The sequence below is a fragment of the Gallinula chloropus genome, assembly GCF_964237585.1.
Source record: "Gallinula chloropus genome assembly, chromosome: 1".
NCBI classification, from domain to species: domain Eukaryota; kingdom Metazoa; phylum Chordata; class Aves; order Gruiformes; family Rallidae; genus Gallinula; species Gallinula chloropus.
In genome coordinates, this window is record NC_140085.1 from 68,168,442 (window position 1) to 68,183,735 (window position 15,294).

Sequence of the window (15,294 nt, forward strand, 5' to 3'; positions counted from 1 at the left end):
ACACTATTTGGGCATTAGAGTACAAGTTAGCTCTAAGACAGATATAACTACAGCCTGAGTGAATGAGAGAAACTCAGATTGTTCTTCTCTTGACATTTCCCTTTCTCACATTTCTGGTTCTTTGGGCTTACTCTTAACAGATCAATCATGATTAGAGGTACCAGCTCAGTGCTCCCATTAGCCATCACTGCCACTTTTTTAATGCTGACACGGACTAGAGTGGCTGCATTTTGCAGAAGCAGACCCCAGTGAACAAAGGTAGAACCACATTTCCCAACATAAAAATACAGGAGATTTAAAAAAAAAAAAAACCAACACTATTTCTACTAAATTATCTAGACTGGAACTATGGGGAAGGGGGAAGCCTCTCCAAGGCTTCAGGCCTCCTAGTATAAGAAATCGAAACAAAAGTAAATCCCAGAAGTTTTGAAAAGGCCATTCCGAAAGGGAAGCAGGATAGTTACCATCAAAATCTCCTTTACTTGCGGTATAACGTACTGCAGAGCACATCCTGAGATTGCTCCAGACACACTCCCTCAGACAAATGATGCCTCACTGGGGCTAATCTGCTTCATAAGGGAAGGCAAAGAGAATAAATTATTTGCTGCATGGGGAGTGGGCCATAGTCCAGGTTTCCTTTAGAATGGGCACGTCAACCCTTTTGATAGAAATTGGTAGATGAAACTCTATAGACAGGCACAAAAGGCAAGGACTGCCTGCCATTAGGGTACAGTCTAGTAAACAGCAGACCCGGAATGAGGAATCTCAGCTTGTTCAGTGGCCATCTGTGTAGTCTTAAAGATGTCACCCATCCTTAAAAGTAGAGGCATCCTGACAGGACCAACCAGAACCTAGTGAATATTCAGAGTTGCATGATCTGTCCATGCATGTGTCTGCATGAAGCCCCATCTGAAAGGAAGAACTCGAAAGCTACAGTAGGCCCAGCCTAGTTTCTTATTCAGCTGCTTCATTCTTAGTTGAGCAGATAGCTACTGATACCAGCAGAAGCTTGCCTGAGTAAATCAGAGTGAAAATTAAGACCTAAGTTCTAAAACAGCAGTCAGATTTCTTCTTTCTCCTTAATTTCATGCCTCTTATTACATCCTACTTATTCTGCCTTTTTAAGAGATTCAGGGGGAAAAACTATCTTCTTCTGCACTTGCTGTATTGTTTCCCTTCCCTCCCTGCCTCAAATCAAATTTAGAAACACAGGTAAATAAGCTGTGTAATTGCCTCTGGCCTTGCCTTTCCAGCTTGATGCCCTTCAGAACAATCCCAGATGACAGGTTCAGTGCTGAGCTGTATAAAGCGCTTCCTGTCAGTGTGGGTGGTCTGACTCACTCCGCAGTGAATCTGACAGCTGAGCGCGGTGACATGGACCCAAGGCAACACGCGGGCTGGGGAGGTGCAGCTTGGGTTTCATGTGCTGCGCGTTTGTCCCACGGGCAGGGCCTAGCTCACTGTGGCACACTACAAGGTTCAGTGAGCTACTCTCTTCACTTGAGAAGCTGATTCTCCCGTTGTAAACAAATGTTTAGATTAGTAATTCATCCATTCATTTGCAGGGCATCTGTCTAATTATCCCTGAATGACTGCAAGATGAGGCACTCAACATTGTTTATCATCTATGCACAAGGAAGTACAAGTTATTGCCAATGCAGAGCTTTGCATGTAAGTGACGTGCTCATCAATGACTAAAGGGGTGATCTCCTGCACAGATGTCTCAAATCGGGGTGACAGCATCATCTCAGACACAGTGAGTTTGCCACAGGTAACAGAAAGCGAAAATGGGATGCAGTGGTGAAACAGAGAGTGAAAAGAGTTTCGTCCCACACCTGGACTCTGTGTTAGGTCCAACTACATTTAGGAGAAAGCACCTAAAGTGGGAGATTCTAATTCATGACACGCTCAAGGGCCCATCCTGCTTCTGTATGTCAGCCATGCTTCTTGATTACCACAGAGCATATTTAGCAGTCTCTGGCCCGTTATAACTGGGTAGAAGTCTTGCTCTTCCTTACACTGCCAATGGTATTTGCTGTAATTAGCACTCATGCTGCAACAACCAATCAAGGGCTCTAACTCCCAGAATGAATAAGATCAACCACCACAGATGTGCAAGGGCAAGAAATTAAATATTTATAAACAGTTGTATTTATTCTGTTTGTTTATTACCAATAAGTAAAGCTCCTTGTCCTTAGAGAGAACTAGCTAACAAGGAAATTTTGGATGTTAAAGTGCAGACATTTCTGAGTTAATGCCTGAGCATAAAAACATATGAAAATGTTTACAAGGGGAAATGTCTATATTTTTTCACCATTGTTTAACTCAAAAATTGCAAAGAAGTTTGCTTAAAGTTTCCAGGAGGAAAAATCATCTTGGGCTGAAGTAATGCATGGAAAAAAATCAATCCTAAAGGAGAATTTTTCTAAAAAATTATCATCATGTGCAGAAGGGGATAAAGTAGTAGAGGCTGCAACACATCAATGGATCCTATAGTGAGTTGAAATAAACGAGGGAGGGATGATGTCAGGTGGGGGCTTCTTTTTTTCAACTTAATGGCACTGCAGAGAGCGAGATTCAGATCCACCAGCTTATCCATAAAAGGGATCCACAAGTCTGCAATTATACAAAGTACCTCATATACACTTACTTATTTATATATTTGCATAAACTCACCACTATATAAAATTTCATATATGCATTTATAAATATATATTTTATATAGCATATATTTATAAAGCATGTGTGGTATTCACTTGGGCCATAAAATGAGGTTTCTTTCAAATGTTTTGAGAATAGTGGCTTGTTAAAACAGGAGTTGTCACATACAATATTTAACAGATGTCTGGTTTTAGATAACATGCCCATTGACAAGCTGTGGTTCTCTCCTGAATACTTTTATGCCCTAAAGCTTGGGTTTGCCTATATTATTTCTCATCTTCCCCCTTCCTTACCCATATCATTACTCTTTTCTCCTCCCCTGCCTCTCTAGGGTCTACTCATGAAGCAGCTACAGGGCTGAGTGGTACACTGCAATCTTGGTTTGCATCTGGTGTGAAGAGCCTGGCCTCTTACTCACTCCCTAGCATCCCTGTGTGCTGCTTCCTCTCAGGTTCTTTTCCCTGAGGACAGCTGAAGTTGGATTGTGTCCCAGGGCTGCAAGACTGAGTTATTTGGTAATTATTTGCACCTCTGTCCTTCTGGGTTCTGTTGAGTCACAGAGATACTGCTTGTAGTTTGTAGAAAACACACTTAGAATGAGAAAGAATGCATGTATGTATTTAACTTTGGAATTCTCTAAATTCAACTGTAGTGTATTTCTTTATCCCTGTGCTTTACCTGGCTCTGCGGGAGCTGTGGATGAGTGCAAATGGGTGTGTGGAGATGAATGTGATTAAATAATCTCAGTGAAAGGTGAGAGGAAGCAAAAGAGGATTCCATACAAAGTGGGATTATATCAAAAATGCCTAGTTGTTGGTTTTGCTCTCTGTATCAGTTTTACATGCCTGGTACTGTTCTTAGAATTTCAAACATAATTTCATAAGTATCAGTTCAACTGTGGACAATGGAATTACATTTCCTCGTGAGCAGAGTGCAGTTGAGATGCGAAAGGAATCAGACTGCCAAATTATAACCAGAGAGGACCATGACACAGTAGCAAAGATGTTAAAATTAAAACAAGTTTTTAGTGATATTTTGTTTTAACAAACTCAGTGCTTTAAAGTTTCTTTCTTGACTGTTAACTTCCAGATAACACTCTGATACTATGTCTCAAATGTTTTACAATGGACACACTGACCTCAGATTCTAAATCAGAAAGTCTTTTAATGATATGGAAATGAAGGATCAAGTCTCTAAGATTTCAACAATCCACACTTGCAGATAACAAAAGCTGCATACAGTTCCACTCTCACAGACATTGGATCTTGAGGGAGGTATTTGTGTGATGTAGCAGATCCAGCTCCTGGATCCCACCTAGTGGAAAAAAGGAACTGCTGTCTCCTTGACCATGTTGCTACCGATTATATGACTGGTGCCATTTTGCCACTTCAAGAAAGGATTGCTCCTAGTTAAATATGGGTTTCCACCAAAACACTTCTCTAATGTGGAAAGGCAAAGTGTGACATAACCTTGAGAAAGCACTGATCTCTGCCATAGTTCAGCGGCAACCTAAGTAATTGTGAAAAACAGCAAGCACATATGTCCATAAAGATGATACACACAGGGCACGAACCAGAGATACAAAATTAGAATACTATTGACTCTGATAGAATTGCTCCTACTTCACATGGGTTTGAAGGATGACTCACTGTTTGGCAGTGCATACCACTGGTGTGGTCAGTCACCCCAACCGAGGAAGTATGTGTGTGCTGCTGGCATAGAAGGTGGGAGACTGAGAAATAGTGGCCACAAACTGCAATATAGGAAATGCAATTTAATTGTAAGAAAAACTTTTTTTTACTGTAAGGGTGATCAAATGCTGAAACAGGTTGCACAGAGAGGTTGTAGATTCTTCATCTCTAGAAATATTCAAAACCCAACTGTACAACTGAAGAAGTTCTTGAACAACCTGCTCTAGATGAACCTGCTTTGGGCAGTGGATTGTACTAGACGATCTCCAGAGGTCCCCTCCCCTTAGCTATTCTGTGATTCTGTGGCTGTATGGTTTCTATCCACTGTTGTGAGCTGAGAACACTGGACTTTTTACATTAGAAGTATTAACAGATAGCAGGACTAGCAATTCTTGTTGTGCTGGTAATGTGGTAGTCTCGTAGCCCCACTATCTTGTATGCAATTTCTGCAAAGCTACAAGTGTTTTGGGTTTTTTCCCCTTTTATCACGGTATGTTACAACATACAATCATAAAATATACAGTGATTGGTCCTATGTAAAGCTATGGTTGTTACAGAAAGCAAAAGGGAATTCAGAACACTTACTCATTTCCATGTACTCTGGAGTCAGCCCAGTGAAAGGTTCCAAGATGTAGTCAAGATCCCATTGCTGAGGGTCTTTTGAATGGTTGGTGTCCATTTCCTTTGGCTCAGCTCTTTCATCCTTCAACTTCCTAAAGAGCTTCTTTAGCTTCCTGAGGAACAAAAGTTTACATTGAATCAGTCTTTTTCTTTTCCCCCGCCTACAAGAATTGCCTTCAGTCTTTGCATGGCAACACAAACCGTATAGCATTTTACTTTGGTACCCCATAAGGTTAGTTTACACCATCTTCTGAAGTTCTGATGCTGCTTATTGCCAGGTGGCAGGCTGCTAGAGATAGAAGTTCCTGTGTTCCCATGTCAAGAGGAAAGTTACAACAGCATAATGCTGGTAAAATGGGGTCGAACCTAGTACCTTTTAATAATTGTTTTTCTCTTGATCTGTGTTGAATGGGCATTCCCTGAAGTTCAAGTACCTTGGATTTTAATATCAGTAATAAGTAATACTCTCAAAAACAACACACTGGGCACCTGTGCCTCAAGAAACCAGGAAAGAAACAAACATAATACCAGAAGGTTATGTGATGCCTTCATACCTCATGTCTAGCACAGGTTCCCTTTTGTCTCACCATGAAACTTGGGAACTTCCAATATAGTATACTTCTAAGGTCAAATGACCTGACCTATTGCCAACTAAAGAGGGTGCAAGAATGTACTGATTCCTAAACCTGGTGGAATTGCTAACATTTTAGCCAAAAAACTGCCTGTTGGTCAATGCAAAAGGAAGTAAGCCCTTCTACCAGTAAACACGCACCACCAAAAAAAGAAGCATCTCCAAGATCCTGATAAGTCCAAAGCCACTTAGGACTCTAAAAGTGAATGTTATTGGCTTAAAGCCAGCCCAGTGACCACCAGAAAACACCTGCAGTTCTTCAGGTTCCAGTGCTCTCTTGTCATGAGCACATATACCTGAATTTATCTCAATAGACAAAAATAAGATGCTGTTTGTGGTACATTAAAGGGTAATCACTCTTTAACCAAAATGATGCTACAAGTAATAAAAAAAAATGAAATATGTACCTATGAATTCTTAAGTATAAGCAACGTCTTAATTTTAGAAAAGGCCTTTCATCCTGAAGAAATTCCCCTGTTTCTGCCTAAAGTGCAAACAGGGTTCAAACTGACAGAGAATCAGATTCATGAGAGAGTTTCAGCAAGGTCAGTAGAATTTGGTCTCAGAGGTGTGTATCATCCCTGCCATGCACAAACAGAAATCCCACCTGGACTCAGTAACAAATTTTGCTAGGAAAGTGGTACATATGCAGTAACAGCCACTTCAATACACCTTAGTGCAGCCCATACTGGAACTCACTGGGGAAGAACTGAGACTTTCTGTAACTCTTATGCAAGTTATTCCTAAGCCACTGGAAACTTCAGAATTTACTAACATAAAACCTGAAACATTTATTGAATGCTTATGTGAAAAATACGCATTTCTGAGTATATTTTTTCCTGAGAATTTACTGATCATGTATAAGGCAAAGTATGCAGACCTATGTAGACCCCGTGAAACGTACTTCCACGGGAGTTAGGTGCTTTATGGACTAGCAGAACCGTTTAACTTCCTTCAGAGAGCAAGTAAACAGAGATCAGTTATATCTCCCAGCTCCCGTAGATCAGAAGATGTTTTATCAGAGGTTCTCATTTTGACCACATTTTACAATAACATTGTCCATTTTGGCCAGACTCTAAATTACTCACGTGGGTGAGCAATCATTTGTGCAAGTATTTATTTGGACCTCGGCAGGAATAGTAGTATCAAGCACTACCCACTGAGATGGGGATACAAATTTCACAACACTGACAAAAACACAAATTTCCTAAGAAGTATAATCCCAGAGTAAAATGAATCTGTCTCTAAAAGAAAAGTATTTCCAATGCCCCACCCCCACCCCCAGATTACATTTCAATTGCATATGTATCATTAACTTAATGTTATTTTACACATGGAAAAATTTCCATGGAGAATTGCAATAGGACAAGATAATTCTTCAAAACTGAGGAAGTGAAATACAGTTGAATCAATGTCAACCACCAAGATTTATACTTACTGTACATCTTAATTTTGCAGATGAAATTTACCTTTCACAAATATGCACATAATTTTATAGTTTCTCACATATGTGCCATGTGAGTGAAAATCCAGACTAATTCCAGTGATGTTTTGCCAGTAGTGTAACTACAAAATTTCCCCCCACAGCCTGAGATAAATCCTTTGAACTAGAGGTGTGTGGCCTGGAGACAGAACTGTATGGGGAAATGGTAGTAGTTTTCATTTGTACCTCCAGTTAAGCAGAACTGATTTCTCAGACTCTAACTTAAGTAGCAGGGCAAGACTAGCTGGCAAACACACTAAAGGCTTTGATGAGTAGGTTTATTGCTTTGTTCCTGAATATACATTGAACCACACAGGAACACCATGTCACCACAGAGCACAAGGCTCTGCAGCAGCCTGGAAATGACCACAGTGGCTGCAGAATTTCTACACCGACCAGTGTTTGCAGGACCTGTTCAAGTTCATCACCAATAGAGAGGAAATGGGGGTTGACAGGCACACTTAAAACCTATCTAGACTGCATCAGGCCATGCCAGTCCCAGGATCACAAAGCTGCAAAAATCAACAGATCAACTCCAGCTTTCATTCCAGGTACAGCTAAGATATAGGTCATAAACCTGATGGTAATGTCCTCAGTACTTTGGCAATACCCAGATATATTTGGGCTAACCAAATACTTTTTGTACCAAGAACATTCCGTTTGCATATTTTCAATAAAAGGGAGGGGAGATTTAAAATACTTTGCTAGAAAGAATTAGATGGATCCTTACAAAGACATTTACTTTCTACATCATGCAAACTCAGCCATTTCAAAACACTAAAATTCCCTTTCCCCCCCTGTGCTTTTATGGCAATCAAGGGAACTTGCCTGTGACAGAGGTGATGTAGTATTTAGAGGGTAGGAGACTGGGGGCAGGATTTAAAACAATCAAAGAATTCCCAGGATGCTCTTCCAGCATATCCCAATTAAGTTCCTAATGTGAGAGACTCTCAGAGGACAGTGAACAATAAGTTCAAGACAGTGCTGATTTCTGTTCCAATAAAATGATATGAGCTATAAATGTCCCTCACATTTCCGTGGGCAGATGAGATTGAAGAGCATCTTGCCATCACTTTGCAGCAGCTGAGATAAAATTTGGGTGTGTTTAGATGTGAAGCCTGTACATGTGTGATCTAATCCTCTGGTTATAGCACCACGGAGTCAAGTTATGGAGTTTAATGCATACACATAAGTCCCGTGAGAACCCAGTAACTAAAACAATAGTTGTTGTTTTTAATGTTTATTTGGGAATACACTAAGTCCAGGGCTCAGTTGCTCAGAATAATTTTTAATTTTTCATCTGGTTATCTATAAGCCAGGCATAAGGAGTGGCACCTTTAACTATTTTGAGTTAAGCTTTGCAGAGTGTTCTTATTGTTATTTTTATGCAATTTTTAAAGGCTAGACTAACCAAAAGCAAGCCAAACTAATTCTTTCAAATTTTCCACAAAAAAAAATTTACCTTTGTGTCATATCCAAGCATGTGAAGTTTCAGACCAAAGAGAAATGTGTCAGAACGTTAAAGGAACCAGAGAACAAGGATTTGCACAGTGTTATTCTCCAGCTATACAGCAGTAGGGCAATGAAAATGAGTTTTGCAGAACTCTATAGCTACACATATGATTCTGTTATTAAAACTGAGTGAGGTTTTTAAATGCACTTGTGTGAAACCTGTTCCTTAATTACTGAGATTAATGTTTTTAAACAAAGTTGGCAGACATTGATAATCAAGAGCTACTTTAGCTTCTGATTTCAGCATGCCAGGCAGACCCACCACTGAGAAAAAGCTAGGCTTGCCCATTCAGTATGAGTCTCTGAGAAGCTTTGTGCTGAAGAGGCACATGGCAGTAATGTTTCATGAACACACTATCAGCTACATGGATTCGGACAAACAGAGAAAACTGTGGAACTTAGAATAGCCCTTATTTCTGGTCCTTTTGCCATTGAATATAGAAAAGCAAGATACATTCTTGAGGAGACTGAAAAGCACGAAAGCAGAGCGAACACAGGATCAGGGAGAAAGAAAATGAACGGGGCTTTGTCAGATGGCTATGTTTAGACCAGTTAAAAATGGGGCTGCAGTTTCTCACAAGGGGTTGGCACCAAACTATTGTGTTAGATAAGAAGTGGAAATGTAATTTAATTATGCCATTTGTAATTCCAAATATAATCAACAAGCATCCCATTATGTGAGGTAATCAGCATCTGAAGAGAGCATAAATTCGCCAGAGAGAAATGCCCCACCACTGAAGAACCCATGAGATTTTAACAAAAAAGATGAGAAAAAGAAAGAAATCAAAATCAAGTGATCCTGGCTGGGATGCAAGCATACCATACACCTACACAAAGCCTCCTTTTAAAAAAAAAGCAGGCAAATGATTCAACAGTTGTTGTATTTATACAGTAAAAACAAGTAACAGGATTTGGGGGATCTAGGAGAAGACATGAAGGTGACTTGGGAAAAATGAGAAATTTGTGGAGTGAGATGAAGTGGCACTTGTAGAAACTGGAGAGGCAGGGCAGCTGGGAGGCAGGTAGAAATAGTACAGATGCAGGAAAATTACTTTGCTGGCACAAGTCTTTGTGTCATCATTGGCTGTACAGTCCTCACGGTGCATCTCCACCAGAGCTTGCCAGAAAGATTTGAAGTGAAGGTTAGTTTACCAGTTTCTCAAGACTCTCAGTTAAGAGTTGCCCTTGGGTACTGCAAGGCAGATGACTTGTAACAGTCACCAAGAACTGGATTTGAGGCATTGCAAGGCAGTACTTGCTAGAACACAGATGTAAATGGAGATGCTACATGAACGACAGAAGAATCCTAGAATCCAGCTGCCAGGGATGAATGATTATTTCTATCAGGTGTTTTTTTAAGGCTGTCTTTTCCAGTTGGTGTTTTGTTTCTTTGTAGAAAAATTGTACAGGTAAAAAGCTGAACAGAAAAGACTATTAGATTGAATAGCTGGAGAACTTGTGTCTAGAGAAAAAGAAGTGCATTGACTCAGACTGTTTAGTCCTTGGATGAAATTTTGTTTGCTGCTTTGAGAAAGGGCCAGTAAAGACCAAGGATTTTCTTCAGTCATATTCCTGCAGTCTGTTCACATAAGAACAGACCTTCTCATAGTCACAGGTAAGGGGCAGAAAGGGTGAGTGAAAGGACTTTAAACTCTCATCCTGTTCCACACCTTTATGGTATAGTCATGCTTCCTTGGCACACTCAGACCTCCTGAATTCTACAGGATTTTCAGTTGTGTTTGGGATTTATTGATTTCTCAAACAGAAGAAAAAACAAACAAGAACAGGAAAGAAAACCCAACCAACCAAACTCCCATTAATTAAGAATGATTTAATAAATGTGAAAAGCAACATAAAAGCTAATAATTATGAAAAGGTGTCTTTAATTTTTTTTTTTTATTAACTCTGGGTATTTTCATCCAGCAAAACTAAATACATTTTGAAGTAAGGGATGGAAACTGATGCTGAATAAAAAGTCTGAAATCATGGCCCCACTGAAGTCATTAGGAGTTTTGACATTGACTTCAATGGGGCCAGGATTTCACCTAAGGGTTTATCACCAAGGTCAAAGACAGAAAGTAGTAAAATAATCCCATGATTTTTTTTCAGTAAATTCAGAATAGCAGACCTAAAGAAAAGGAGTCTTAGTGGAACTCTAGGTTAAGACTCTTGGGTTCTGAAGCCTTTTAGGGTCAGTTCCCGTGGCAACAGAAAAAGAATTATGGTATGTAGCACATCTGAGTGAACTGAGGCATATTTACATCTGTTAAACTTGTGACTTCCAGACCCACACAGTACACATTTCAATTCAAGGGGCTTAGTTATCCATATTCAACTGTTATTGCATTTGCTTAACTGTTTTGATATTCTTGGGAGCTGAAATTGAGAAAGTAATCACAGAAAGGTTTGGAAGACCAGCAAGTCACATACGTTGTAGCTGTGCAGCAGTTTCTCCAGAAATATTGAAGAAAAAAGCAAGGATGTCTGCCATTAACCCCAACCAATGCAGGGGTGCCATCTGAAGTTTAACTCCATAACTCTTCAGCCACCCCAACCACAGATAAGCCAGAATGAAGACATTTGAATGATGGTTCACAACTGCAGCAACATTACGGGTGCTAGAGACAGGATGGCTGGGGCTTATAAACTCTATCAACCTCTATGAGATAAAGAAACAGCAAGTGGGAATAAAACTTCATGAACTTCTGCAAAGCAATTAAAATGTCTTGGGCTTTATGGAGAATGAAATCAAAAGGTTTTCTGAAAATTATCCTGAAATCCAGAGATATGAATAAGGAAGAAAACCCTTTTGATCTGGGTCATCATATAACATAGCAGAGAGATCTTTCCATGTTACAGACATATAGAGGACAGTTTCAGATTCTGAAGAACAAATTACCTTTTGCCTCCCCATATGGGCAACCTGTATGAGTTGATTGCAGCACTTGTACTCTGCCCTCAGTGAAAATATGAGGAACCAATGGAAGAATGTGTTATTTGCTCCAACTCTCATTCCCTCCAAAGAGGTACAAGGCAAGGGGACAAAAAATGCAGCTGCTGCAACTGGAGATTTTGTGCCACAGGAGGACTGCTCATCACAGTGTGTATGTAGCCTATGCAAAACTAGACACTGGAAAATAGAGAAAGGGCCCAATGAAGACAGAGATATCCTGGGAAGGAAAAGAAATAATAAAAAAATAAATGGTAGATAAAAGGTGTTCTAACAGAGATGGACTAACTGTAAGATCTCACCAAGGAAAATAGGCAGCAGAACAGAGAGAACAGGATATGGTAGGAAGCCAGACAAGAAGGCTGGAGGGTAGAAAGTGAGGGTATGTTTTCTATACCTCTGTCACACCTCTTAACTACAGCATGCATATACGTAGTAGACTGCCGTGCCAGAACTACTATTTGTACAACACATGCATGTTCAGAGTCCCTTTTGGTCTGGATTTATGTGTGTCCAGCAGACCTATGCACAACCCTCTAAAAATCTGATTGACTGGTACTCAAAATGCATCTGTGTGTCTGCGTATTGGGAGGGGCAGGGGGTGGGGGGAAGCAGATGAGGTAGAAGAAAGTACGATTAAGGATCCAATTCAAACCAGTAGGGTGGTCTATGCAGAAACAGAAGGCTAACTCTGATTTAATTAGCTTAAGTGTTCAGCAAAGCACTGTGCAAACAGGTCCAGTGAGAAGGGCCGAGCCCTACAGACATAAATGTGATTTTCTTGAGAAGGCAGGCAAGCAAAAGAAAACCAGATGTGCTTATTTCAGGATGACAAGATAGCATTGTGACTGAAATGAGGTATTTCTCTGGGAAGGAGAGGATGAAACTATGTTTGTTTTTAAACAGTTATTGAGTTTTAAAAATTGAGGCCACCATACATTGTTGGCAAAAGGGTGGAAGAAAATTTTCTGTTTGGACTGTATCAGACTCTGTTTTCATGAGTCAAAAATAATAAGTACAACATTTCTAACATCATAAAATCCCCCATACAAAAGTCCAGTAGCAGTAAGTTTTTGGAAAATGGGAAAAGAAATCACAGAAGGTTTACACTGAGAAAGCTTTAAGTCTTCAACATGTCAGATATTTTGGGAATCATTTACCACCCTTTTCTCAAAATAAATTGTAAACTCAATGAGATGTAGACAGAAAACAGGCCTCTCTATTGAACTTTGACATAAGAATATTGAAACCATCCATAACCCATATTTGATTTGTTTGGGATTTTTTTTTCTTTCCATTTAAATTACTTCCAAGAAAAAAGTTCCTGCAAGGAAAAGGGAGGAAAATGTCTCATTTTAAAAATATTTCATAACCCTTTAAGCATCACTCATCTTGGTTTCTAGTTAGCATAGTCAAGACCTTAGGGATGTGATCCAAAAGCTACTGACCGGAGTTGAAAGACTCTGACAAACTTCAGCAGAGTTGAGGCTTGCATCCAAGCCAGACTCTTCATCTAATGCAACATTTCACAGACCCCTACCACCAACAAGGATGATTCAGTTAATAGAAACATGAACAAACCTCACAAGGGGCAGGAGTGGGACATTTTCAGTGGATTCTCAGTGCCTGAACATCCCCTTGACCCTGGATACTGACCAAGACTTTGATGTATTTGAAGCAGACAACACTGTGCACTTAGCTTCCTGTAGCAGACAGGCACTGAGCAGCATGTCAGCATGTCTCCCGTACTCCAGCTCCTGCGTCACACTGACATGCACCTTAGAAATGTGTGGATTTCATCCGTAAACCCGTAAAATAGTCATAGATGAAGTAATACATTTTAACATCTTTTATGAGCTATTGCTTTTCTCCATGCCATCTCTCCTCCACTTTATACTCATTTGTATTCAGTACTGCTACTCTGAAAGCTTCTCTAAAACTTCCCAAGAGATCTATCACACCTTGCCTGTTTTCCCAGGTTTCTAAAATTAATTTAGATCAATTATTTAATACATTCAATCACTTTCTTTAAGCCATTTACTGCAGATATAGCCAATTATTCAACATAAAATACAGCCAGATCATTTCATCATAACCAAAAATGTGATTTATCATTACATTCAATTAGAATCCACTGAAGGCAGTGGCAAAAGTCCCATTCAGCTGAATAAAGATCAAACCTTTAATTTACTGTGTCATAGGTATAACGCTTGGTAATGGAGAAGGCTGGGATACATACGGGATTCCAATTTCAAATAGATTGTTTTGAATTAGTTGTTTTCCAAGCATGATGATGCTCAGCTGAATGCAGAGTTCCATCAGACAGCCTCCTGGAGCACACTGTAATTAAACAAAACCATAGAGAGTGAAGTGAGTTGAGAGAATTAGTTCAACAGTGCCCACTTGGGAGAGCTACTGATGTCAGTATGTGCCCGTCACCCCTGCCACCAATTTGTGCAGGAGCATGGAGCTTGTCGATCATTGCAATTCTGTGCTTAACAAGGTATTTCATCTCCACTCATAAAACTGCATTATGGAAAATATGCAGAGCTCTGAAATAACTTACTGTGCCCTGGGGCTACTATATTTCCTTTTAAAATATTTACTATATAATCAATGTAATAAACATAATGCAGTATCACCAATACTCTTCCACCATGATGTCTCCCAAGGGGGAAGAAAGTCTTCAACCTTACAAAGACTTATGTGTTAAGCTTTATGGTAAAACCTTGAGTACATCTATTGATTTTCACAGGAATACCCACAGCAGTAAAAAGACATTTTCAGGGAAGAAAAAAAAAAAAAAGAAAAAAGAAAAAAGTGTACAGGTTTAGCACAAAATAGTTATATTTTTTTAGATTATTAAAATTGCCAGGCTTCTAGTGATCTACAGCATGAGAAGCTAAATTCAAGTTCCATCTCTGCCATAGGCTTCCCTTAGTCAAATCATGTTATGTATGTGCCTTGGTGCCCATTTCTAAGCATAGTGATTTTGAAGCTTCATCTAAGAAAGACCATGAAGTCCTCAAAACAGCAGAAAGAATGAACATACAGGTGACTTAGAAGGAAAGTTTAGGGGTTCTCTATTTATGTTGAATATTTAACATCTTGTTTTAACATATTTTTATCTTCTGTCCATACTGTCTCAACTCCATGGAAATACACTGTACAGATATCTCTCTTTGATAAGGAGGTTTTTTGTTTCAATTTCTATGTACTTACCTCTTCCATTCGATAACCATCAAACACATAAACATAATGACCAGGACGACCAACAAATCTGAAAGTGATAAGAATATATGAAATTATAGACAAATAAGAAAAAAGTTAACTTTAACAATGTAACTGTTCATTCACATTAGCTGAAACATTTCAGAGCTAGCTACTTCAATGTGAGTTTAAAAATTTGATTATTTAAAATATATTTTATTATTTTAAATTATTTCAAAGTTGTAGCCCTCTATAAATGTTTCTCCACTACATCTTGATGAAATAGTTCTAATAAAATCTTTTCCTTCTCTTGAATCCTCCTTCTCTTGAGTAGAGATCATAAACAAAACTGGGAATGCATATCCTAATATTCTCTTGCATCTGACTAGTGCCCTGAATGAAGTTATTTATACTTCTATACCCAGTCCTCTGAATACATGGGGATAAACAGTGAGATTGACTGTATCATAATGGTAGAACATTAAAAAATGTTTAAAATCAAAAAAATTTGTGATATTTTTCATTAGTGTCTTAG

At 39.3% G+C, this 15,294-nt stretch overlaps 1 protein-coding gene across 1 annotated transcript in view; it reads right to left on the bottom strand.

Moving 5' to 3' along the window:
* ANO2 (anoctamin 2) overlaps window positions 1-15,294 on the bottom strand; it is a gene marked incomplete at both ends in the record, with an annotated part of 168,564 nt that overhangs the window by 17,136 nt on the left and 136,134 nt on the right. Inside the window, 3 exons of the mRNA XM_084276614.1 lie at window positions 4,938-5,086; window positions 13,789-13,889; window positions 14,772-14,829. Of these exons, the coding sequence (XP_084132740.1) occupies window positions 4,938-5,086; window positions 13,789-13,889; window positions 14,772-14,829 (308 nt within the window). The remainder of the gene's footprint in view (window positions 1-4,937; window positions 5,087-13,788; window positions 13,890-14,771; window positions 14,830-15,294) is intronic.